General features: G+C 36.4%; 1 protein-coding gene across 1 annotated transcript in view; it reads left to right on the forward strand.

Moving 5' to 3' along the window:
• chd8 (chromodomain helicase DNA binding protein 8) overlaps nt 1-24,057 on the forward strand; it is a 154,526-nt gene that overhangs the window by 3,631 nt on the left and 126,838 nt on the right. The window contains exon 2 of the mRNA XM_028793628.2: nt 901-2,030. Within this exon, the coding sequence (XP_028649461.1) occupies nt 1,212-2,030 (819 nt within the window). The 5' untranslated portion in view covers nt 901-1,211. The remainder of the gene's footprint in view (nt 1-900; nt 2,031-24,057) is intronic.

The following is a 24,057-nucleotide window of genomic DNA, read 5'->3' on the forward strand; positions in this document are numbered from 1 at the left end:
ACAGTAAAATCTTTGTTTGCTTGTTAATTCTCAATTTACTCTTTGCCATTATGGTGGTAATTTATGCATCTTTATTTTTTTTCAATACATAGATCTTTTCATTATACAGTGCCTTACATAATGATGTAAAATCAGTTTAAATGGTTAATGACAAGTATATATGTATTACATGTAGATAGTTCCAGAAAACGTGTAATGAATGACGACTGTTTCATTTTTATCTTTCATAATTCTTAAAAATTTATGTTTTTGATTTTGTGTTAAAATTTAATTTGGTCAGTTCCAGTTCCTTTTTTGCCTTACATTCTGCAAGCTCTTAGATTTGTGTCACAGGAATTGCATAAGAGATTTCAATTTGCAGTCTGTATTAGTTTTTGACAAGGTACCAATACCATTTTTCTCTTGAGTGGGACTAGAACTAATCTTTCTTAAAGTTATTTAGCAGTTGTTCTGATGCCATGCTATTATAAATCGAAACTTTAGATTAGATCATCATGTCAGTTTTTATGTTCATTTAGGTCTTGTTAAAGAAAGTTCTTGCTGCAAAAAATAGAAATGTCTTAAAGGGATATTTCTTAATAATCTTATTAATTGCTTCATCAATCTAGATTTTCTTCTTCCTGGGAACCAGAATGTTCGGCTATATTAAAAGTCGAAACTACATAGTCAAGAGACTTGTGTATTTCCCTGAAGTCACCATCTTTCTGTTGACATAGCTTGCTTCTCTCTCTAGGCACAGTAAGGTAGATTATAGGTCTTAATGTGTTTCTAGCTAGTGCCAGTAATCAAAAATGGTGATACCTGCAATGATTTTTATATAATGTTTGCAAAGTGGTACAGTGAAGTACAGTTTGTTCTGTGACAGTTTTACGTAACATTTCTTTCTTTCCTTCTTTGCAGTGCAAGTTCTTTGTGGCTCAAGTGAAGAAAACTGGTGGAATGAACAATCTTTACAGTGCGATAATTATCTCTTGTTGTAGAGTGTAAAAAAAAAAAAAAAAAAACCCATACATTTTTGAGCAATTGTCAGACTCTTCCATATTCTCCATCCTTACCTTCCCCTTTCCTTGTTCCTGGACCTTCTCTTCAACAGCTAACCTGCCATCCCCCAAGCTACATTCCAATAGCTAAGAACTAGCTTGAGGTGGGTGGTTCTGTGAACTGTGGATATTAATTTGAACTCCTGTACAATTAATATTTTGTTGAAAACAATGGCAGATCCAATGATGGATATTTTAGATTTCAATCTTGACTCTCTTTCTGAGGACAACATTTTTCAAACCAGCAATGACCCAATTGAAGATGCCTTGCAGATGACATTTGGTCAGGTGATGACACCTTCCACTTCCCTGTCAACTGAGCAAGTAAACACAGAATCATCCTCCCAACTAACCACCTCACAAGTACAGATCCTGTCCGGTCAAGATCATCTTGATGACCAGAAGAAATCCCAACCGACCATTCTGCAGACAACTTGCCCTTCAACTGGTGTTGCTGCTGTCAATGTAAAGGACCAACCTCCTGTGTTAATAGGATCACCTGTTGTAGGGCCTGCTGTGACTTCATCTGTGTCCACTGTGGTTGGGATGCCAGGCACCATCACCACATTGCCAGCTACTTCTAACCAGACAACTCCAAAATTTTTCATCCTTAAAACTCCAAACAGTTCCTCAATAGCAACTTCTCAGCAACCTGTGCAGTTGGCTACCACTAGCAGCAATGGGGGCAAAGTAACTTTTGCAAAAGTTTTGACTGGAACTCCGCTGCGCCCTGGAATGTCCATTGTTTCTGGTGGGACAGTTTTAACAACCACCCCAGCAGGAGGAGCTAAAACAGGTGTTGCAGTGGCCAGTTCTGGGGGGACTGGAGTACAAAGAGTGGTTCAGACTTCAAATGGACCTCTGAAGCAGGTGCTGTTACAAGCCATACCTGCACAGCAACAAGTCACACAACAACCACAAGGACAAGCACAGGGCACATCTGGAGGTATCAAGGCACCTGCTGTGACACTTACTTCAGTTCCACAACAGGTAATCATTTTATTGATTTGTTTGTTTTTGGGTTTTTAAGCCTTATTGTCACACTTTTTCCTCACTTTTTATCAGCTCGTTGTTTTGTTTCTGTTTGTATTTTAGTTTATTGAATATCACATACATGTAATGTTACGTTGTGATGCCATTGCTTGGTATGTGTGCACCCTTATATAAGAGTGTAATGTAACCTCTGGCAGTGAATGAAAAGGAGAGCTACCCCAATGGAGTTATTTATTCTAAACCTGGTTTAAAAGAGAATATCTTTCCTGAAAGTGTACCATTTATTGAGCAAGCTCTTGTTTAAAAGATTGTTGGGTAAATTACTTTTTTACATGACCTTCAAGTTAGTTTTTCTTTTCTTTTAAGACTAAAGACATTTAAATTTAGTGTACTGAACCCTGCCTGTTTTGGCCACATTCTATCTAGCATCTTTACAAGTCTCTGCTGTTTACCAAAACTAAGGCATTGTATTAAACTGCTTAAGATCTGTATGGTCAGGGGAGCTTACCATTATAGGCAGGTATATTGATCCACAGGGGTGGTGTAAGTTTCTTAAGGGTAAACTTTGAAGGATCAGCATCTTTGTAACAGTATGCATTCCTGCAGCCAGTGTCCCTAAAGAGAGGGTGTATGTATGTATATGTGTGTGTGTGTGTGTGTGTGTGTGTGTGTGTGTGTGTGATATATATAAAATAATATAAGAGAGATATGTGTGTGTATATGTTAACTCCATTAACAGACATTTGGACATGAACCTAGCATGGTGCAAAAAAAAAAAAAAAAGGACACCTAAATAATAAAGAGACTTTATGACCAACATCCTTTGAACCCCATTTTATTGATCCACCCCACCCCCTCATTTGCTATGTATTGCCTTTGATTCTTGTATGTCTAATCATTTTCCTCTGATGATAACATCTAGTAGGTTGTCGAAAGCTTAGGATATGTGATTCATGTTCTACCTTTGTGGATTACTAGCTACTAATATGTAAACCGTATCACAGACCTTCGCTTTCCGATGTATGTACAGTGGTGTGAAAAACTATTTGCCCCCTTCCTAATTTCTTATTCTTTTGCATGTTTGTCACACAAAATGTTTCTGATCATCAAACACATTTAACCATTAGTCAAATATAACACAAGTAAACACAAAATGCAGTTTTTAAATGATGGTGTTTATTATTTAGGGAGAAAAAAAATCCAAACCTACATGGCCCTGTGTGAAAAAGTAATTGCCCTCTTGTTAAAAAATAACCTAACTGTGGTGTATCACACCTGAGTTCAATTTCCGTAGCCACCCCCAGGCCTGATTACTGCCACACCTGTTTCAATCAAGAAATCACTTAAATAGGAGCTACCTGACACAGAGAAGTAGACCAAAAGCACCTCAAAAGCTAGACATCATGCCAAGATCCAAAGAAATTCAGGAACAAATGAGAACAGAAGTAATTGAGATCTATCAGTCTGATAAAGGTTATAAAGCCATTTCTAAAGCTTTGGGACTCCAGCGAACCACAGTGAGAGCCATTATCCACAAATGGCAAAAACATGGAACAGTGGTGAACCTTCCCAGGAGTGGCCGGCTGACCAAAATTACCCCAAGAGTGCAGAGACGACTCATCTGAGAGGTCACAAAAGACCCCAGGACAACGTCTAAAGAACTGCAGGCCTCACTTGCCTCAATTAAGGTCAGTGTTCACGACTCCACCATAAGTAAGAGACTGGGCAAAAACGGCCTGCATGGCAGATTTCCAAGACGCAAACCACTGTTAAGCAAAAAGAACATTAGGGCTCGTCTCAATTTTGCTAAGAAGCATCTCAATGATTGCCAAGACTTTTGGGAAAATACCTTGTGGACTGATGAGTCAAAAGTTGAACTTTTTGGAAGGCAAATATCCCGTTACATCTGGCGTAAAAGGAACACAGCATTTCAGAAAAAGAACATCATACCAACAGTAAAATATGGTGGTGGTAGTGTGATGGTCTGGGGTTGTTTTGCTGCTTCAGGACCTGGAAGGCTTGCTGTGATAGATGGAACCATGAATTCTACTGTCTACCAAAAAATCCTGAAGGAGAATGTCCGGCCATCTGTTCGTGAACTCAAGCTGAAGCGATCTTGGGTGCTGCAACAGGACAATGATCCAAAACACACCAGCAAATCCACCTCTGAATGGCTGAAGAAAAACAAAATGAAGACTTTGGAGTGGCCTAGTCAAAGTCCTGACCTGAATCCAACTGAGATGCTATGGCATGACCTTAAAAAGGCGGTTCATGCTAGAAAACCCTCAAATAAAGCTGAATTACAACAATTTTGCAAAGATGAGTGGGCCAAAATTCCTCCAGAGCGCTGTAAAAGACTCATTGCAAGTTATCGCAATCGCTTGATTGCAGTTATTGCTGCTAAGGGTGGCCCAACCAGTTATTAGGTTCAGGGGGCAATTACTTTTTCACACAGGGCCATGTAGGTTTGGATTTTTTTTTCTCCCTAAATAATAAAAACCACCATTTACAAACTGCATTTTGTGTTTACTTGTGTTATATTTGACTAATGGTTAAATGTGTTTGATGATCAGAAACATTTTGTGTGACAAACATGCAAAAGAATAAGAAATCAGGAAGGGGGCAAATAGTTTTTCACACCACTGTATATATGTGTGTACTTTTTTTTTCCAAAGAGAGGCTGTCTTGGGATTGAGTTGATTTTATCCCAATATAGATATTTTTTCCATCAGCAGCAAAATTGGTGTTTTCTGTTGTAAAAACATTTGGGTAAAAGCTTGTTTTGCTCTAACCCCCCACCCGAAAATCTTTTCAATTCACTTAATTATGTTTGAAATGAAGAGTGTTTTTGGAAAACAAAGGGAAATGCTTCAAAATATATTTGCATTTCTTATATATCAGTACTGACATTTGAGATTAATTTAAGGTATAATGCTGCATTCCTAGTTGGTGGAGCCAAAGCTTCACAGGGGCACTAAAAAAGGTTTTGTGGACATTGTAAAGGAGAAGTGTGGACCATCCATCCATCCATTTTCCAACCCGTTGAATCCGAACACAGGGTCACGGGGGGTCTGCTGGAGCCAATCCCAGCCAACACAGGGCACAAGGCAGGAACCAATCCCGGGCAGGGTGCCAACCCACCGCAGGACACACACAAACACACCCACACACCAAGCACACACTAAGGCCAATTTAGAATTGCCAATCCACCTAACCTGCATGTCTTTGGACTGTGGGAGGAAACCGGAGCGCCCGGAGGAAACCCACGCAGACACGGGGAGAACATGCAAACTCCACGCAGGGAGGACCCGGGAAGTGAACCCGGGTCCCCAGGTCTCCCAACTGCGAGGCAGCAGTGATTATACTGCATCAGTAATACTGTGGCAATGTGCCTTTTTATTTATTTTTTTAAATATGCTAGCACTTTTAGAACATATGAACAATTTTAGAAGAACAGGGCATTTTGACCAGCATAGTTTATCAATCCCTTTTCACCGAACTTTTCCAGTTTATCATCGAGTTAAATTTTGAAGGTTGCCAAAGTACTGCTATCTACCGTCCTACTTGGTTATTTATTCTACATTTCTATGGTTCACTGCCTGAAGAAAAATGTTCAACATTTGTGTGAAATTTACTCTTAACTAGCTTCTATGTGGGCCTCTGCGTTCTTGTTAAAGAACTACTTTTAAAGTAACAACTGGAATCCACTATCCCAGTTCCTTTCATCATTGTGAACACTTTATTCATGTCTCATCTTAACCTCCATTTGTTTAAACTGAAACGTTTAAACCCTTTTGGCCTTTCCTCACAGCTCATACTCAGTAGTCCTGGAATCATTATAATTACTCTTTTCTCATTTGCTGGAAAAGTCAAAGTGACACAGATTTTCTGTTCCTTTTGTCATACACAGTAGAACAGTTTTAAATCTTATTTCTTGCTACCCTGCATACACATAGAACCCTGAACATACTCCTCTTGGCATTTAAACAGTGTGTTTTAATGTAGGTCTATTTATAAAGTTTACAATTATGAGAGTATTTGTAATAAAGATAATCTTTGGACAAATGTTTGTGCAGAATTTAATAATATTTGTCTTTAATAGAAAAGGACCATCACCAGTTTATTGGTTGCTTAAAAGCATACCCAGTGAGCTAATCGAGCTTATGCCACCACATTAATTTTTTGCTTGATGGGCTACAAGGGCTGGCCTTGGCCATTTAAGAAGAAAATGCCTATGGCATTTGGACAGTTGTATTTCTGAAGGTCTGCCTTGTGTATTTGTCTCCTTTTTGCTCTGTTATATAAGGTAGTTGACTGGTATTTAAGGGATTTATGGCTTTTGAGAATGCAAGTTTCTAAAATAATATTTTTTTAGTTATGCCCCATTATTGGATCAATAATGTAATTTTTACAGAAATAAGCAGAACTATTATGTACTTCAGCTATCCAATATGTACCACATTACTACAATTAACAAGTATAACTACCTTACCTTGAAACCTATCTTTTGAATATATTTTACATTTAATAGTTGTGTGCAGTACTTTGCATGTACAGTGTATTTGAGAAGTGTACAAATCATTATTGAAATTGCAACCTTTGTTGATGTAAAGGATGAAATCAAGATAAATTTCATATACTGTACCTATCTGTAGCCAACCATGTCTATTGTTATTTTTAATAAATTAAAAAAAAATGATCAATATAAGAATATCTTAGTGCTCAAGTGTGTGCTTCTAATCAATCCTACTGTGACAACTGCTCTTGCTTTGATAATCTTGTGCGTTGTTAGGTCTTTATTATTGTTAAAATTATCTGATTTTTTGTCACGTGGTCCTTCACAGATTGTGAGAGGATGTCATGCACACTGCTCTTTTTAGGCAAGTCCACTTGTTTTCTATAGGATTGAGGCCTGGATTCTGACTGGGTTAATTCAGACGGTGTTAATTGTTCTTTGGAGTGATTGTTGGTTGGGTGGTGAAATTCTTGTTTAACTTCAGCTTTCTGGTAAACAGCAGTAGGTTTTGTACCTAAATAGCTATTCTTTTTCCCCTCTGTCCCAGTTGAAGAAGCAGCAACTACCATACCTGATACAATTGCTACATTCTTTGCAGAATTAACTCTGTTGTCATTGTGCTAAATTAGGGTTTTTGGGATTAATGAAAAATACTATACATTGTTTTCAGAGACTGAATGTGTCCACCTGTTATATTATCTGAACTTGGATGCTTCTTTTTGTAAGAAATGGCTTCCTTCTTCCCAATGTAATCCACAGTTCAGACTTGTAGTATAAGTGCTGCGAAGTAAATACTATAAATTCATTCATCTTCCTTGAAGCTTGCTCTTATTTGACGCATCAGTTTTGGAGACACATCCAGATATTTGTAATGTCTGGGCAGTGTCATTTTTCTTATTTTTTTTTTTTAGGGATAGTGTCTACAGTGGACCTTTTTTGTAGCTCCTTTCCTGATCTGTACCTTTCAACATTAAGATCTTATAAATCTTTTATTTCCTTGAGGACTATGATTATCCCTGCATATTGCAACCAAGAAACCTTAATGGAAATTGTGTAGAAACAGCTGATTTTACTTTGGGCAAATCGGAATCACTTCTGTTAACATACAGTGAACAGCAGCTTTTATTTATATAGTACACTAGCAAAATACCCGTGCTTCGCAGCGGAGAAGTAGTGTGTTAAAGAGGTTATGAAAAAGAAAAGGAAACATTTTAAAAATAACATAACATGATTGTCAATGTAATTGTGTTGTCATTGTTATGAGTGTTGCTATACACACACACACATAAACATATATATACATATATACGTATCTACATATACACATATCTACATATATATATATATACATATACACATCCACATATATACAGTGGTGTGAAAAACTATTTGCCCCCTTCCTGATTTCTTATTCTTTTGCATGTTTGTCACACAAAATGTTTCTGATCATCAAACACATTTAACCATTAGTCAAATATAACACAAGTAAACACAAAATGCAGTTTGTAAATGGTGGTTTTTATTATTTAGGGAGAAAAAAAAATCCAAACCTACATGGCCCTGTGTGAAAAAGTAATTTTTCATGGGCCATGTAGGTTTGGATTTTTTTTTCTCCCTAAATAATAAAAACCACCATTTACAAACTGCATTTTGTGTTTACTTGTGTTATATTTGACTAATGGTTAAATGTGTTTGATGATCAGAAACATTTTGTGTGACAAACATGCAAAAGAATAAGAAATCAGGGAGGGGGCAAATAGTTTTTCACACCACTGTACATACATACATACATACATACACACACACACACACATATATATATACAGTAATCCCTCACTTATCGTGGGAGATAGGTTCCAAGGCCGACCGCGATAACTGAATTTCCGTGAATTAGGGACACCATAGTTATTTAATTATTTAACGTGTATTTGGACGTTTTTAAACCCTCCCTGTATTGTTTACAACCCACCCTTTACTCTATTAATAACAGGGACAACTGCTAAGCAATATGAAATCGGTAGATAAGTTTACACTTACTGTATAGCGAAGTACACGTAGCTGTATATGACGTGATGATGGTGATGAATATGCTACGCAGTAAAAATGATGACGATTGAAGGTGATAATCCCCTGAATGCAGTAGCAAGAGCACGTTAATGTTGAATGAGTGAGATGAGACTTCCTGGTTAATGCAGCACTTCGTCGCTGAGCCAATCAGCAGCACACAGGAACTTAACTGCGTGCTATGATTGGGTAGCTTCTCAGCCATCCGCCAATAGCATCTCTTGTATGAAATCAACTGGGCAAACCAACTGAGGAAGCAAATACCAGAAGTAAAAAGACGCATTGTCTGCAGAAACCCGGGAAGCAGCGAAAAATCCGCGTTATATATTTAGATATGCTTACATATAAAATCCGCGAAGTCGTGAATCCGCGAAAAGTGAACCGCGAAGTAGCGAGGGATTACTGTATATACACACACACATATATATATATATATATATATATATATATATATATATATATATATATATATATATATATCTACACATATATATATCTACACATATATATATCTACACATATATACATATCTACATATATCTAGACATACATATATACATACATAGACATATATATATATATCTATCTATCTATATATCTATATATATATATATATATATATATTTATACATGTCTACATATATATATATATATATATATATATGTATATATATATATATATATATATATATATATATATATAATATCAAATCAATGCCAACCTTTTGTAGGGTCTGTCCCTGAGACTTATTGTCATTGCGAAGCAGAGCCTTAGTGGAAATTGGAGGCGTTTGAATTGAAATGGGAGATCAGAGGGTATAACGGGGATGCGAGGAATAAAAACTCTCTCCCCTGAGCCACCGCCAGTAAAAATAGTTGCCTGAATGAGGTTCTTTTGCAGACACGTGACCTGAAGTCTCATGCTGTCACAAAGTTTCAGTGGCTGTACGGAAATCCACAATCGGTTTCATATTGTTTTCGTACCTTATCAGTTGTGTAATGTGTTTTTTGAACAGGTTTGATTCATCGAAGTGATCACTCCTGCTGCGTTCAGGCACTTCACGTGAGCCGATCTCTTGTGTGATGTTGCGATGTCCAGGGGTTTATTTAATGTTAGCTAAGACCCGGCAGTTAGAGTTAAAATTGCTGTAGCGAGAAACTTTTGTCACAAAGTGATCCAAACTGTCGTTTATACCTCGTATCTTCTCATTAAACTTGTATCTCGCGAATATGGCATTGCAAACAGCAGCGGGTCAGTTCACGTGCTTACATGGGAGGCGTGATGACACGATATATTTTGATATATATCAAAATACCCGCGCTTCGCAGCGGCGAAGTACTGCTTTAAAATTTTTATTAAGAAGAAAAGTAAACCTTCTTAAACTGAGGGAAAATGAATCAATAATTATTTCTTAAGGATCTCTTTGTATACCATGTTGTCAGTTCGCCCTTCCGGTTGTAATATGACCAAGCTGTGTGCTGAGCTTACTCTTGAGCATGAAATCTAACGTGGTTTGTGCCCTTCAGAATGAAAATAGTTTGCATTCACCTTTTTAATAAAAGGCGAGCTTTTAAGCCTGAGAAATCACCCCGTAAATGCACACGTTTAATTGCACATGTGTTAATATGTATGCTTACACAGTATTAAAAGACACTCAACAACGTCATTTACCTTTGTTCCCACGTTTGATAAAAGGTGAGCTTTTAAGCCTGAGAAATCACCCCGTAAATGCACACGTTTAATTGCACGTGTTAATATGTATGCTTACACAGTATTAAAAGACACTCAAAAATTAACGTCATTTACCTTCGTTCCTGCATTTGACTCGTGCTGTAAATCTCTTCCTTGTTTTTAGTTCACGTGATTACGTAGGAGGCGTGATGATGCGATACGTGACTCCGCCTCCTCCATTAGAGTATATGGACAAAAAACAGGTTCCAGTTATGACCATTACGTGTAGAATTTCGAAATGAAACCTGCCTAACTTTTGTAAGTAAGCTGTAAGGAATGAGCCTGCCAAATTTCAGCCTTCTACCTACACGGGAAGTCGGAGAATTAGTGATGAGTCAGTCAGTGAGGGCTTTGCCTTTTATTAGTATAGATCCCCATTATATGACACAAATCATTATACATCAAGCTTTCAGCATCACAAGTTTTTATTAATGGCATTGGTTGTTACAGAGGGTTGTATTGTTTTTCTTTACCATAAATCTAGTTAACCTAATAATTTATTATTTTTTTATATAGGTAAATGTTTCTAAACTTGTTGGTTTTTTTGTTTGCTTCAGATGAATAACTATCTCAGTGAGCCCCCTAACTTCAGAAATAACTGCTTTCTTCAGTATTGTAAAAGTAACACAGTCCGTTTTTCCTCCCCTTAGCCAAGGCAGCAATGAAGTACCTATCAGCACCTTGTACCAGTGTAGACCGCGAATGCCTTTTTTCAGCTGTGTCAAGTGTCAAATGAAAAGAGAAACAGACTTGCTGGTGAACAGGCAGAATCCTTAGCCCTGGGTTATTGGCCCCATTGTACCTTTCGCTTTAGTTTTACTTAAAATAATATATGTCTAATTATGGCACAAAGATTATGCATTCATTTTTTGTTTATGTATCCAATGCCATGTTATGTAATATTGTCTTGATGTGCTTAAGTTACCAAGAATGTGTATGTTAAGTAGATTTTTATACATTAATTTATGGTATAGAGATGCGCCATATCTTGCATTTTTTTCCTTCGAGAAAGTACTGGTTGCTGTTGCCTTTCTTTTGATGACGCATAATACATTTTCAGCATAACTAAAATATTCAAACCTGAAGTAAATTTAAAATAAAATATCGGCCATCGGTTATTGGTATTGGCAAAGGTGGACAAAAATGTATCGGTTATCGGTATCAACCAGAATTTCCATGTCAGTGCATTAGTAACCTGAAGCGCAATGAAGTGCTCAGTGATACAACACTAATGGTATCATGTCATTACTGTTAATGTTTGAGGGAATTTGTGGTAGATTGAATCTAGTCTGTAGTTTGTTTCTGCACTTAACTACCATTGTTGAAGGATTTCAATTCCACTCAGACATGTACTAGAATAGAAACCAGTTCTTAAAGAGGAGGGCTTCATTTTTAATGGCATAGAGGAGTTTTCACTCCATGTTTTAACTGTAGAAAAATAATCTTTTTATAATACGAGCATATGAACATGCAATTATAAAACAATCATATAGTCATGATTTAATCTATGGCTTGATGCTTACCAAGTGTGCTTTTAAAATAAAGCATTTTTAATGAATCAATTAAGACCTTTGTATAGATGTGCATTTTCAGTACTTTAGAATCTTTACTTTAGAATGTCATTAGTAGTAATAGATTTGATCATTGGGACATGAATCTTTATATGTACTGAACTATCCAGCAGTACATTTAAAGCAGTGGTTTCTGTTATTTATATGGTGTTTGCTGCATTTTATTACATCATTTGTTCATTATACCATTTTTAATAAATAAAATCATTAAAAAAGTTACACTTAAATGCCCCTTTTTTAGTTTATTTGTAATTTCAGTGTATGTATTTTACATTCTTACTTTTTAGCAATTGAATAAAAAAATTAATTTCAAGTTTTTATTCTAGCAGAATATATATAACTTTATTTCCTGGAATTAAAAAAAGTTCTCTGTGCTGTTATTTAAATTGATTTGCTTTCATCTTTATTTGTTGATTTCCCTGTAAAATTATATACATTTGATGGTAACTAATGCAGTTGGTAGGTACACTGTTATCTAAAAGAGTTCTGCTAGCTGTTTCATTTCTTTACGAGGAAAGACATAAAGGTTATAACCATTCCACTCCATTCTGCATCATTGCATACTACTTATGGGGAAAGCATACCCCAAGACTACTTTGTTGTGAGTTAGTAGTTAGGAATACATTCACATAATGGATGGAGAAATGCTTTATGGAAGGCTTTAAGTTTTTCTGTATATTTAATTTGTATTGTATAAAATGTAGACTAACCCATCTAATCCTGGTATTTTTATTAGCTTTTAACTTGAATGTATTCAGTAAAAGCATAGAGCATCAATTCTTATGTCTGTGTTGTTGCTTTTATTTCAGTGATTGCCCTTTGTGAAGTTGATATATAGTAAAAGATGCTACATAAAATAAATGTATTTTTCTTGCACTTAGTCAGTCAAAATTATACTTTCTTTATGCTAACATGCCATGCATGTGTCTGTGGGATTAATGCCTGCGTCTGGTTTTTGGTGTGATCCAGAAAAAAGTGAAATGAAGAACAAATGCTATATTTTCGCCTACATTTAATTATTGAAAGTGAAGATTCCATCCAAGTAAATGTGACATTTTTAAAGAATTGAATAATCATTATGAACTGTTTAATTAACCTTACTGTACAAATTACAAAGAACTAAATTTATTCAATGGCCTTTTGTTTGTTAACTAAAAAATGAATAATGCAGTAAATTAACAGTAACAAAATAAATATCTACACCCTATGACATTGCCACAGAAATTGTTTATTTGCAACAGTCATTTACAAAAAAAAAAAATCTTTAAAGCTGTGTTTATAACATCACACTTTTCAAATCAGATCTGCCAATAAATGCGTTTGTTGGATTTATGACTTGCATAATATAGTTGATTGATGGACAAGTCAATTAAAATGTCAAAACTTCATAAAGTACTGTTCTGCTGTCTCCTTTTTTAAAAAATTGTCTCTACTTTTAAGGCTTTTTTTGTGAAATCTAAATGTCTATTTCAGAATTCCTGTAAAAACAGGAATTATTTTGTTTTCAAAATAGCTTTTCCTAAATGCCTATAGAGTCACTCAGAATGAGCTCTTTAACAGGACTGACCTTAATATGATTGTAGTTGGAGGATGCATACCAGTTGCTTATTTACCTTTTAAATATGTGGTATGTGTGTTTTCACTTCATTTGTCACATTTTAGATTTTATACTGATGGACGCTCCATTGCCTCATAAACTTCAAATTTAAGTGTTTGCTGATTTTGTTTTTAGCAATGAAGTATTCTGTTTTAGCAGCCACACTAACCTGATAACTTTGCAGTTTGGCACACCTGATTAAACCTTTAGATCACTTTTAGATACAATTTCATTAAAGCAGTCTACCTTGTGCATTATGAGCTGAGCCACATGAATTCCAGTAGAATGGATTTCTGATCAGAAAGTTTTTTGCAATGGATATGTAGAGTGGCATGTTTCAACACCATTTGTGGATCAGCCATAGACACGGTGACTACCAATATTGCCAGTTTCTCGAGTTTTGCTATCTGTATCTGTAGATGATTTTTTTTTTTTAAAACTCTGACACCTTTTCTCAGTGAATATTTGAGATGAATTCTGTCAATTTTAAGTTCTTCTTATTTAAGCTTAATGGAAATCTACTCTCGGATAGAATAAATTAGACTACAGTTGTTCTGTGAAAATGTATGAACCAGCGAAAGAAACTCTTGTCCTTTTTTCAATGTAGCTGCATTCTTTTGTCATATGAAAGTTACACTAGTCTTTGTTTGATTTAATTTACTTTAAACGCTTAAATGGAATAATGTCCTTGATTGTACATTTAAAATTTGAAAACATTTCTAAGATGACTATAAGTAGTAATTACTGAAATTATTAAATATGTAAATTACTAATTAGATAGAGATAACAGCAAACATTTGAGTCTATAAATAGAAACCTACATGAAACTGTTCATTTTTGTACTAGTTTTTTTGCATTTGTAGTCAAGCCACTTTTTGGGGTAACATTTGTCAATGTTGGCTTTTTTTCTGTTAATAAAAGAAATACACAAATGTTTGAAACATTTTCCTCTGGTTACTGTATAGCTCAGAATTTAATCTCAGTCTTGACACATACACTTCATGTCAAAATTTTGTCATGAGTGCTATAACATGAAAAAAGTTTCTGTTTTAGCTATGTGTTCCACATTTCTTGCCTCGCATTTCCCATCATTCTACATTTACCCAGATTGTTGTAGACACGGAACACCCATGAAATGCATGTGTTCCAAATAACGATATATTATTTACCCTGTACAACTTTTTGACCCACTTGAACTGCGGTGGTTGGGGGGATGGCACACTAGGCTGCTCGCTGCTTGTGCTGATCGACACAATTCCAAAACAAAAGTTGCTAAAGAAGCGGTGCGAAGGAATTTAAGGTGACCCGGGATTACAACTTTTTTCGTAGGCTTCTCTATTTCTAGTGTTTAAAACATTCCTGGAACAAAATCTGCTTTCCTTTTTCCATTTGGTAAAGATAATGGCAGATGTTTACTAGTACTTTGCCTGATTTGTCTAGACCTGCTTGATTAAAATAATCCATTTAAAATTAAAACAGAATTTAAGGATGTTCATAATTAACTGTTGCTCAATTAAGTTTCGCTAAGAGTTTAAACCCAAGTAATCTTATAAATGATAAGATTCATTTTTTTTTTTTTGTAAAATTTGTTTTGCTGCATTCCGTTGTATGAAGGACAAGTTTTGAAGTATGTTGTTCTTTTAAACTAACTTATGAGGGCAATATTTTAGCTGCATAAATATTATTTTAGATCCAGAAGCAAACAAGTGAAAATTAAACAAGTTAACATGGTAATACTACCACTGGTACTACTAATACTAACTAGTCCTCCTCAGTTTAGGAGTTTTACAAAGGAAAGAGTGACAGTTTTTGTAAACTGTGTAATACAATGCTGTAATAAACGAGTCGACATCCATTTCAGTTAGAATTTCAGGATATGTTGTCAAACCCTGCAGCAACCAATTTATTTAGGCATTTTCGGTGACATCTTGTCTTATTAAGGCAATCTCTGTTTTCCACCTGCATCCGAAACACAACAATTATCCTTTTGTCATAGAAAACAAATATATTTTTGTATCGGTCACTTCTGAATTCTATCCTTCAGTCCCTTTGACTGATTGATGCTGAGACGCAATAAACAGAGTTCTCCAGGTAGCTTGGACCACCTTCAGGATGTCTGTTGGCACAGCAAGTATACATAAAATGCTATTTCAATTGTTGTTCATACCATCATGGTACAGCAGAAAAATAAACACTGCACTTTCAGAGTACTGTTTGTATAATCCACTTTATCATTTAACAGTATTGTACCATCAAAGGTGATAAGCAAGCTTCTGCACTTCTGACTTAATGTTTCCCAGATTATGCAGATTATTAGCATCACTTTCTATTCTGATCATCATCACTGGCACCCCAAAAAATGGGGTGCAGAGTCACTGCCACACTCCTTGTTCACTTGTGACTTGTGTCACTAGCCAGACACCACTTCAAGGATAATTTACTGATAACACCTCCTAGTAATGACAGCCTTACCCTTAATGTTAGGAAAACCATTGACCTTTTCATACATACATCGGGAAGTGTCATGTAGACAGCACTTTTGTTTACATCAGAGTTTGTTCTGCAGAAAGGTTCCCAGGCTTTATATCTCTGGAAGATGCTATCACTGATGACCTCAAGTGGGCACACCACATTTCAGCTGTCCAGTGCATTTACTTCTTCATATACCTACCAGCTACTTTAATACATAGTGGAGTCCATCCTCACTGGCTGCATAGTATCCTGTTGTGGCATCAGCTCTGGATTGCAAACTCTTCAGAGGATGGTGACGAATGTAATAGTATTGTAGACACTGACAGTGACTATAAGTTTTGACTCAATCATAGTACTCTGCAACCTGCTTCAAGAAACGCAGCCCAATTTGTTTATATTGTAATTAGTTGCCAGTCACCGGGATTGGCACTCGGTCATTAGTCTAATGTATATAATGTCTGCAAATAGAGAAGAATGAGAGTGGGTGCAAGAAAAGAAAGAAGACAAAGTGTTTTGGACTGTGCATAAGGAGGAGAGACTTTTTGAAGTTTGGAGCCAGTGCAAGGTGTATGCCTTTCTGTTCAAAAAAAAAGAATAAGATAGTCTAAGACTCCATATACCTGGTAAACACTAATTCAGTACTTGGTTAACAACAGAAGTTTATGTTCATTGCCAGAATGAAGTTATCTGTCAATACTTGTTGTAGCATAAAAGGAGACTTGGAACCATGATAAAAAGGAAAGAAGGAATCGCATAATCAGTGAGTTTCCTTCTTGCGAAGTTTGACACACTCGCAGACAGTGAGATTCAGCAACTGTGGTATTAAATATGACATGAACTTTGAATAGAAATTGTATTGTGACATGTAGTGTGCTGCTGGTTTATTAGTCTTGACTATAAAGAAACTACTGCTGAGTAGATCTGGGTACTTCCAGGCAAAATGGTTGTGTTTGTGTACATGAGATTGCTTGAAGCATTGTGCCTACTAGTCCACCTACTCATATAAACTGCACTTGGTAGCATTTTGCTTGAACTGTACAAGTCACAATCAGTGACTGATTTAACAGTGAACAGGCTGGGCATTTGACTGAATCGGGAGCATCTCGGCATGCTGATATTCATAAACAAAAGTGCATTGAAAGAATTATTAGTAACATAAAAGAGAATGTGTGATACATACAATCTTACATACAACATGTAAGCAATTTAATCAATTCTGAAATATTAAAATTGGCAACTTTAGTAGAAGTAATTTTTATTTTATTTTAAGTGAACTAAGTTAGTTTTTATTAACACAGACTTTGAAGATGCTGAAAGAGTATTAATGAATCAGAGATGTCACATTTATTTAGTAAACATTAGAGCTCTAATAATCATGTAAATATTCCATGAGAGGCCTGCTCAGTAAATGGAAAAATACACTAGAATCAGTTATTTACATTTGATCTAATGTGAGTTCATTTCCAGTGTGCTGGACTAATATGAAGATGTGTAACATAATGTTCTCTCTCTTTTTCCCCACCCTGCATATCAGTGCCAACATAACTTTTGCTAAGAGAAAGTTTTTTGTTTTGTGTGACAAGTAGCCTGACTGCCTTGAGACTAAAGCTAAATATCCAGGTTTCCTCCACATCATAAACTACTTCTCTGGTTTGAGTTGAGCAGATGTTTGAGAAAGTTAAGTCATTCAGGTGAGACAATCTAAAAACAGTCCATTATTCGGAATTTCACTGCACTTGATGTTTAACAATTCTCATACTATACGGTTTAAAAACATTAAGGGAACACTAAATCATCACAGTCTTAACACAAGTCAGTTAAGCTTCAGGTATATCAATTTGTCCAGTTAAGAAGCATAAGCTATTGTGAATCAACTTCACTTGTTTTGGTGCAAATGAAAGTGACAACAAGTGCACTGGAGAGGTAATAGCAAGACACCCCCTAAAAAGGAATGGTTTTGGAGGTGGTGGGCACCAAGGTTATTGTAGTTTTGCCTTTTTATATTAGTTTTTATTTCTGTATTTTTTCTAACCTTACTTGGAAATTCAGTTTACTTTTAGTTTTCCTTCATTGTGTATTTTTAGCTTTAATTTAGTTTTTATTTCACAAAGATATTTCTATTTTATTTTTGTATCTGTTAGTTTCAGTTTTAGTTTTAATAATTACAAGGGGGGCTCCGCCCCCTGCTCGCTTTGCTCGCATACCCCCGGCGTTGGGTATCCTGAAATACATGAGTTGAGCTTGTTCGTCTTGGAGCCGTGCCTGCTTTGCTTGCAGCATTTCAGACGTGCATTGTAGGCGCCTGCGTTCATTGATTTTATCCAGCCGGGCTCGTGTTTGTATATCCGTCAGTCGAGCTCGTTCGTTTTGAACCCGTGCCTGTTTTGCTTCCGCAGTTTCAGACGTGCGTTGTAGGCGCATGCGTTCATTGATCTTATCTAGGTGGGCTCGTGTTTGTATCATTGAGCTGTATTGTGTTTGAATTCGGTGTAAAGCGTTCAGCGGTTTGTACAATCCCAAGCAGCACATTATTCCTAACTTCACTCTGCAGTAGTGCCACTCACAATATGGTGGTGACGCCTGCACCTTCCGTAGTAGTGCCATTCACAATATGGCGGTCACGCCTGCGCCTTCCGTACTATGTGGACCTGTGGGGCCGCCGTAGCCTCTTCCGTTTGAATCTGGGCTGCAGCGCAGAATCCTCTTTTTTGTATGGCAGTGTCGTTAGTCGTTAGCTATGGGTGCGTTGTTGCTTCATTTCTCATTCATATCAGTTGAGCTCTTTCGTTTTTGGGCCGTGACTCCTTCGTTCGCGGTGGATACGACTTCACGTGCTGTTTATGAGACGCGCGCTGTACGCGCCTGCGCAGTATGTCTCATGGTCCCATCGCCGTGTACCTGCGTCCATGCCATCCGGTTTACCATTTTGGTTAGTAATATGGATGGTGTGGTTAAAGAGCTATGAAGTTTAGTTTTGTGTCACAATCGGACAGAACTGTACACTTAACTGGTTTGGATATGATACTTGTTTAATATTAGTGGAAGCTTAATACACTACATGATTTACTATCTGATTTTGTGTTTGTCTGATAAAAACAATCAGAATCAAAACCAGATACTGAATATGAACAATTTTATACAATTTTATAATTTTTAAAATATTTCGTATGTCATTTGTGCTGAACAAACAAATGAGCGCAGACTGTTGGCACTTTCCATCTTTTACTTTTGTTGCCCAGAATTGGCCAATCTGTAGTGAAATTCAAGGTTTGAGTGTTTTTTTCAACTTTAAATGTCTACAGCACACAACGTTTCCTGCTCCAAGACATTGTGCTTAGAATGAATGCCTTCAATATTGCATTCAAAAATCTCCCATACTGGGCTTTGTTATTTTCTACCTACAATGTTGATCTCTGATTCCATCTCAGGCACATACAATTTACAGACAGAATTTTGCCACCTGCAAGCTGAAAAATAGATCAAAAAAATCAAAAATAGATTCTACTGTGTTCTGACAAGTGTGATCATGAAAATCAGGGGGCTTAGGAAGAACAGGACTCTTAGATTTGAATCAGTGTGCAGACCCCACTTGGCTGTATTGAAGGAAACAAAGAAAAACAAGCATTTAGTGTCAAGGGTAGTTACAGTGAGACTTGAATAGCCCATCATAAGAGCAGTAAACCCATAATGAGCAGAGTAAGAGCAGGTAATAGGAGTGCGGACAGCCACAAAACGACAGGGACAGCATCTGAGATTAAGAACAATATATACAGCATCTAAACCTGTTTATCCAGAGCAGGATCGCAGGAAACCTGGAGCCTACCCCAGCTGCTTTGGATGCAAGCCAGGAATAATCCCTGATATGCAATATGTATGACATGGCTGATGTTAAGAGCAAAAAGAATATGATATTTCAAATATCTGTTTGAGAGAAAAATTGAAGAAAGGGAGTCAAATATTTTAAAACATAATTCTGCCACTGGATTATTTTCCTAATATCATTTTGAGCTGTGAATGTAAAATAAAAAAGATAAATTAATATAGAATAAATACAAAAACACATTATTATGCTTGGTTTTTTAGCAGTTGGCAGACTCTCTTCACCTACATACTTGTAGTTCAGTAGAGACGTTGCCAACTCAGGAATATTACAAGGTTTGTATCTCTTCGTGGTTAAACAACCTTTTTAAAAGTGATTGGTTTGTAACAATATGCTGATCTTGTATGCTGACCTTTTCAGTCTCTTGATCAGTGGCGTTTTATTTTGAAAAAGGATATTCTCCTGTGCGAAGTGGCAGGTAAATTGTTGTCAATTAGTGTGCTTCACTAACACTTGAACCAGAATCTATCATGCTGTCATAAGCAGCTCCTGAGGAACTGTCACTTTTGTTCTGTCACTTGTGTGTTCTATTTCACACGCTTTACGCGCCCCTGTTTAGTTTGCTCTGTCACCGCAAATGCTGTGTGAATACCTTCCCTCCGTCACCAGCCGCCAATCACTGGACAAATATTTGCTGGCAGCTCCTGTGGGATGACTTTCTATTTTAGAGTTAAAAGTTACAAGGGTTAAAGATTAACGGCAAAAATATTTATTCAAAAACAAAAACTAAAATTTTTTTAGCTAATATTTTATTTCAGTTAGTCTTTCCAGCTACTTTAATAGTTTCATTTAGTTTTAGTTTTTCATTCTGGTTTTAATTATTTTATTTCAGTTTATGAAAATTGTTTTTTATTAATAGTTTCAGTTTTGATTTTTAGTTTTCGTTAACTATAATAACCTTGGTGGGCACAGACAGTTGCTGTCTCCTTATCTTTCCTGATTTATTCTTCTCTAGTTTTGCATTTTGTTGGTGTCCTTGGGCCTCATGTATAAACAGTGCTTACACACAAAAATGTTGGGTACGCCACTTTCCACACAAACATCACAATGTATAAAAACTAAACTTGGCATAAAGCCACGCACATTCTTACACCAGCTCCCTGCCTTGCTCATGCACGTTTTCTGCTCAGTTTTGCAAACTGGCGGCACCAAATGTCAAAGCAGTGCTACTGTTCCTATGTGGTTTCCCTTTCTTTTTTAAATTCATCCCAGACACAGCTTTTTCATATATACTGAAATTAACTGCATATCTATAATAATAAAAGGCAAAGCCCTCACTGACTGACTCACTCACTGACTCACTCATCACTAATTCTCCAACTTCCCGTGTAGGTGGAAGGCTGAAATTTGGCAGGCTCATTCCTTACAGCTTACTTACAAAAGTTAGTCAGGTTTCATTTCGAAATTCAAAGCGTAATGGTCATAACTGGAACATATTTTTTGTCCATACACTGTAATGGAGGAGGCGGAGTCACGTATCGCGTCATCACGCCTCCTACGTAATCACGTGAACTAAAAACAAGGAAGAGATTTACAGCACGAGTCACACGCGGGAACGAAGGTAAATGACGTTAATTTTTGACTGTCTTTTAATACTGTGTAAGCATACATATTAACACGTGCAATTAAACGTGTGCATTTACGGGGTGATTTCTCAGGCTTAAAAGCTCACCTTTTATGAAACGCGGGAACAAATTTAACTGACGTTGTTCACTGTCTTTTAATACTGTGTAACCATACATATTAACACATGTGCAATTAAACGTGTGCATTTACGGGCTGATTTCTCAGGCTTAAAAGCTCGCCTTTTACTAAAAAGGTAAATGCAAAACTATTTTCAATCAGTTTATTGAAACGCTCCCGTTAAGGATTGCAATAACATATTCGCGAGATAAAAGAACGAAGTAGGGGGAAATGGAGGAAGAGCCGCGAACAGCTAACAGCAAAAAATTAATTAAACAATTGACAACGGAGCGAGTTAAGCATTCAAGCATGTTCATAAGGGAAAGAAAGCACGGTGTAAAACGTAAGTTTAAATTAAGTTTATAGAAACGCTCCCGCTGCGGATTGCAATAACATATTTGCGAGATAAAACTTTAATGACAACACACGAGGTATAAACGAACCACACGCCGTGGCGCAACGTTAGGGGCAACAGTTTCAACCATTCTATGATCTGCTTCTCGCAACTGAAAGACGGCACATGGCGGATGTTAGCCGACTTGCTGACCGCAACGTTAGGGGCTTCAAGTATGGCGCTGACGCCACATCTCAGTGCCAACACTTTGCAGACTGTACTTAAAAGACACGCCCTCCTCACTGGACAGTTAAAAACACCAATCAAACTAACGATGACATCAAGTATTACCCAATCAAAAGTAGGAAAGGAGGCATCTTCATAAAATGCGTGTGGGATGATTTGCATGAGACGCTGCTTTTAAAAAAAAAATGATAAAAAAAATACGGGATAAATCCCGTCCAGTATTAATTCAAAACGGGACGCGCAATTTCATTCTCAAACGCGGCACGATTCCGTATTTTAAAGGACGGGTGGCAACCCTACAGTGCCAGGTAACCACCCATACAATCACATTGTGATTCAGACTAGGAATGCAATGAATGTAATTACCCCGATCTACATACAAGGCGAAAGTCTTGTAACATTCAAAGATGATGGTTTGGGATAAGTACACCATACAACATAAAAGAGCTTATGAAGCCTTGAACTGAAAAAAGCAAGATCTCAGAGATCGTAAAAAAAAATAGGAGGTAATGTCGTTTTACTCGCTGTAGATTTTAGTCAAACATTACCACTTATTTCACGAGGGAGACCAGCAGATCAACTCAACGCGTGTTTAAAATCCATGCTTCTCCCACACTCGGTTATATGTCGCGTGTTCTCGGGTAGGTGCACCAAAAAATGTATACATTTAAGCATGTAATGGGCAAACAAAAAATGAGGTATACCCGAAGGCACAGCAGTAGTACTTAATGTAACTTTACTTCTTAAATGTTAATGTTTTACTGTTTAATAATTTATACGCTTCTTATATGTTGTTCAAATTCTTTTATCAAAATACCACTGACAGCGCAATGCACGATAACATCGACTGAATACACCATACGCATCCGCCCACGGCTGCCCTGCTGTGCACAGATAGGAGTTGATTCTACAATAAAATAAAATAAAGATAAAAAGACTAAAGCAATCATCACCCATAAAGCGGATAGTAGACGTGACGTACTATATGTGTACCACATTTCAAGTGTATAGGTGCAACGGTTTGCGAGCTACAGGTCATTTAAAATCCTGGACAGACACACAAATTGCCACGGTAGCAAATTACAGAAGAAGATTTTACTGTTTAATAATTTATATTTATATGAAATATGCTTCTTATATATTACTTCATATTCTCATATGATAATGATGTTAATGTTTATATTGATTTCTGTGTTATTAAAACTGCATGTATGTGTGTATATGTATATATATATATATATATATATATATATATATATATATATATATATACATACTAGCAAAATACCCGCCCTTCGCAGCGGAGAAGTAGTGTGTTAAAGAGGTTATGAAAAAAAAAGGAAACATTTTAAAAATAACGTTAACATGATTGTCAATGAAAGCCCGTTTCACTCAGTAAGTCTTATGTGTGTGTTTATGTATGTGTGTATATATATGTAGATGTGTATATGTAGATATGTATATATATGTATATGTATATAAATGTTTATGTGTGTGTGTAGATTATATATATAATATATATATATATATATATATATATATATATATAAAAGACAGCAACAGTTATAACAATGACAACACAATTACATTGACAATCATGTTACGTTATTTGTAAAATGTTTCCTTTTTTTTTCATAACCTCTTTAACACACTACTTCTCCGCTGCGAAGCGCGGGTATTTTGCTAGTCATTTATAAATGCAAGGCATCTGATTGTAATTAACCTGTAACAATATAATGGTCCACAGAATGGCCAAACTATTTCAACCACCATAGCTGCTTTAGCATTGTTAACCTCAGTGCACCACTCAGAGAATTTTAACCCATTGTATCTGAATGCGGAATCACAGCTATACAGCAGCTGATTGGAAAGCTCTACGGCGGGTTATGAACACAGAGGAATATAAGGATACAGCTTCTACCCAGGAGA

Source organism: Erpetoichthys calabaricus, chromosome 2, assembly GCF_900747795.2.
Source record: "Erpetoichthys calabaricus chromosome 2, fErpCal1.3, whole genome shotgun sequence".
Classification (NCBI taxonomy): domain Eukaryota; kingdom Metazoa; phylum Chordata; class Cladistia; order Polypteriformes; family Polypteridae; genus Erpetoichthys; species Erpetoichthys calabaricus.